The sequence below is a fragment of the Malus domestica genome, chromosome 06 (genome assembly GCF_042453785.1).
Source record: "Malus domestica chromosome 06, GDT2T_hap1".
NCBI classification, from domain to species: Eukaryota; Viridiplantae; Streptophyta; class Magnoliopsida; order Rosales; family Rosaceae; genus Malus; species Malus domestica.
This window is the reverse complement of record NC_091666.1, coordinates 27,819,065-27,821,980: the sequence shown is the minus strand read 5'-3', so window position 1 is coordinate 27,821,980 and position 2,916 is coordinate 27,819,065. Positions and strand designations below refer to the sequence as shown.

The window sequence follows — 2,916 nt, the reverse complement described above, 5'->3', positions numbered from 1 at the left end:
TATGCTTCTTATAAATGAAATATAATTTAATTTACAAATTTTATATATAAATTTAGTCACTGTACCATTATTTTTATGTTTTAATCACTACTTGTAGCTATAGAATAGAGAATATATATCACCGTAGCATTATTTTTATATTTTAATCACAACTTGTAGATATAGATTAGAGAATATATATATATATATATACCACCGTAGCATTATTTTTTTTATTTTAATCACTACTTGTAGCTATAGATTAGAGAATACACACACACACAGAGACACACTTAAATTGTAATCACGTCATTACTTATATTATAATCACTACTTGTAGCTTTATATTAGAGAATACGTGAGGCTTCTAAACCTAGATATCCTGCATTATCCCCCAAATTTCTTCAGCTTCAATGTCCCAACCTATTGTTCCTAAAATCGATTATATTGAGGAGAAGAAAGACGGGGAAGCCTACCGGAAAATTGATGCCGAAATATGTGGAATGCTGCCAAATCTTCCGAAAGAGAAGGGTTGGACCTCCGAAGACTTGGTTCAGTACCAAGGCTTCTGGATATATCCTACCTTTGCCTTAAAAGCAGCGGTGCAGCTTCAACACCATTTCAACTTATTCCAAACAACCGGAAGTTCTACCAGCGCTGCCTGTGGGTCGTTGCCCATGTACTTCTTAGCCACACTTCCGAAATCAGGTACGACGTGGCTTAGAGCACTCATGTTTGCTACACTCAACAGAAGCCTCTATGATGCTGCCTCTCCTCATCATCCCTTGCTCACAACTGGGCCCCACGACTGTTTTCCTATCTTGGAAATGGATAACATGCTTGGAAACCATGATCACAGCCGTCCCGTAACCTCACTTGATCATGATCAACACGACGATCGTGACGGTGGTGATGCTATGATTGATAATTATGTCCCGCCTACAAGCACTACTCAACTCTTTGCGACCCACCTGCCTTACTCTTTGTTCCCAAAATCAGTAACTACTTCTAGTAGTACTTACGGTGTGTCAAAATTCGTTTACATTTGCCGTAACCCTAAAGATGTATTCATTTCTTTATGGAAGTTCGGGAGCAAAGTTAAAGCAGTAAACACAGGACTTGCACCCTTCTCACTAGAAGAAGCATTTGAGCTTTTCTGCCGTGGAGTCTGCCCATACGGGCCCTATTGGGACCATGTGCTAGGGTTTTTGAAAGCAAGCTTGGAAATGCCAGAGCAAGTTTTGTTCTTAAAATATGAGGATCTCAAGAAGGAGCCATCTGCTAATGTGAAGAGACTGGCTGAGTTCTTGGGTCAACCTTTTTCAGAGGAGGAGGAGAGCAAAGGGGTGGTGCAGCAGATCATAAAGCTTTGTAGTTTTGAGAATCTGAGCAGCTTGGAGATAAATAAAACCTCCAGGACGCAACAGTACTTTGTTAAAGCCAATATTGTAGTTGAGAACAGTGATTTTTTCAGGAAAGGCCAAGTTGGGGATTGGAAAAACTTCTTCACTGATGACATGGCAAAACGTATGGATCAGATCATAGATGAGAAGTTCAGTGGTTCTGGATTGACATTTGCTAATCTATAACTAGCCTTAAATATTATTTGCTTAATTACTTATGTATTGTGCTTCTCTTTGGTCAATTTGCTTAATTACTTATGTACTTTTTTTCTTGTATTTTCTTTTTCAAGAGGGGTAAGGTTTATGTTTTTCTTTTTTTTCTTGTATTTTGTTTTTCTTGCTTTATGAAGGGTAAGATTTTTATCCTCCCTTAACTAAGTGTAACTTTTTTTTATATCAATAAATTTTTTTGGTACCGTCGAAATTTTCTAATAAAAAATAAATAAAAACTTGGCATATTAATTATGATCGAGCGGTACCACTGTGAATAATAACAAGGATTCGCCTTTCGTGTTGCCGTTTAGATAAATCATGGGAGAGGATCCTCTCCGGACCCAAACCCACCGGATCCTTCTTCTTTGAAGGCGACTCGCAGGAATTATGCCGCCGATTTTCACTGGCTGAGATCATAGTAGCCACCAAATGCTTCAGCGACAAGTCATATCGGTAATGGTACCTTGAGCTCAGTCTATAAATTAAGGGTACATCAACGATGGTGCTACTGTTGCTTTCATCACGTTCTACGACTAGATGTCCAACGCTGACCTCTGTTCCAGCCTATTCCAGCAACTGGTCGCGTGATCATAAAATAGATCTCCGGGGAAGCACAACGCCGACTCCGGGAAGGCTGACGACGCCGACTTGGCCTTCAAAGAAGAAGGATCCGGTGGGTTTAGGTCCGGAGAGGATCCTCTCCCATAAATCATATATATATATTATATATATATATTATATATATATATATATATATATATATATATATATATATATATATATATATATCAATATGTGTGTGTCAACTAGCTAGTTCGCAGTTTATGATCGAGTAGTATTATGCATATGTGTGTGTAAAAGGGATTGTGGTGCAAGGATTTGCTTTGTCCACAAGTGAAATTTTTATGTAAGTTTTCACAAATCGCGGAACCCTCCCTCATCCCTGCTCCCACTTCACTGATGTGCCTCATAACTTATGGCTCGTTTTTTGTGAAAATATTTTTAAAATTAATTTTCAGTAAAACTGCAAGTGAGTTTTGAAAAAATAGTTAGAAGTATTTTCTACAAGAAGTACATAACTGATACTTTTTACAGGAAACATTTTAAGTGCTTTTAGTACTCAGAAACATTTTTGTAAAACCGCTTTTGGTGATTCTAAAAATACCTTCAAACGAACTTTTACCTATGTTTAATAATTACTATTATATACTAGTCTCGATATTAATTTCTTATTAAATAGGATAATGAAGCAGACTTTTGTTAAGAAACGTGATTCATACATAGCAAATATAATAAAATGTTTTTTCCTTTTCTGTATAAC

The 2,916-nt window shown here is 37.0% G+C and overlaps 1 protein-coding gene across 1 annotated transcript; it reads left to right on the top strand.

The window, feature by feature from the left end:
- Positions 1 to 308: 308 nt before the first annotated feature.
- Positions 309 to 1,806, top strand: LOC114825361 (flavonol sulfotransferase-like). Its single transcript, XM_029103841.2, has one exon. It carries the CDS (start codon positions 393 to 395, stop codon positions 1,566 to 1,568), a length of 1,176 nt encoding a protein of 391 aa, XP_028959674.2. The 5' UTR covers positions 309 to 392; the 3' UTR covers positions 1,569 to 1,806.
- Positions 1,807 to 2,916: the final 1,110 nt, after the last annotated feature.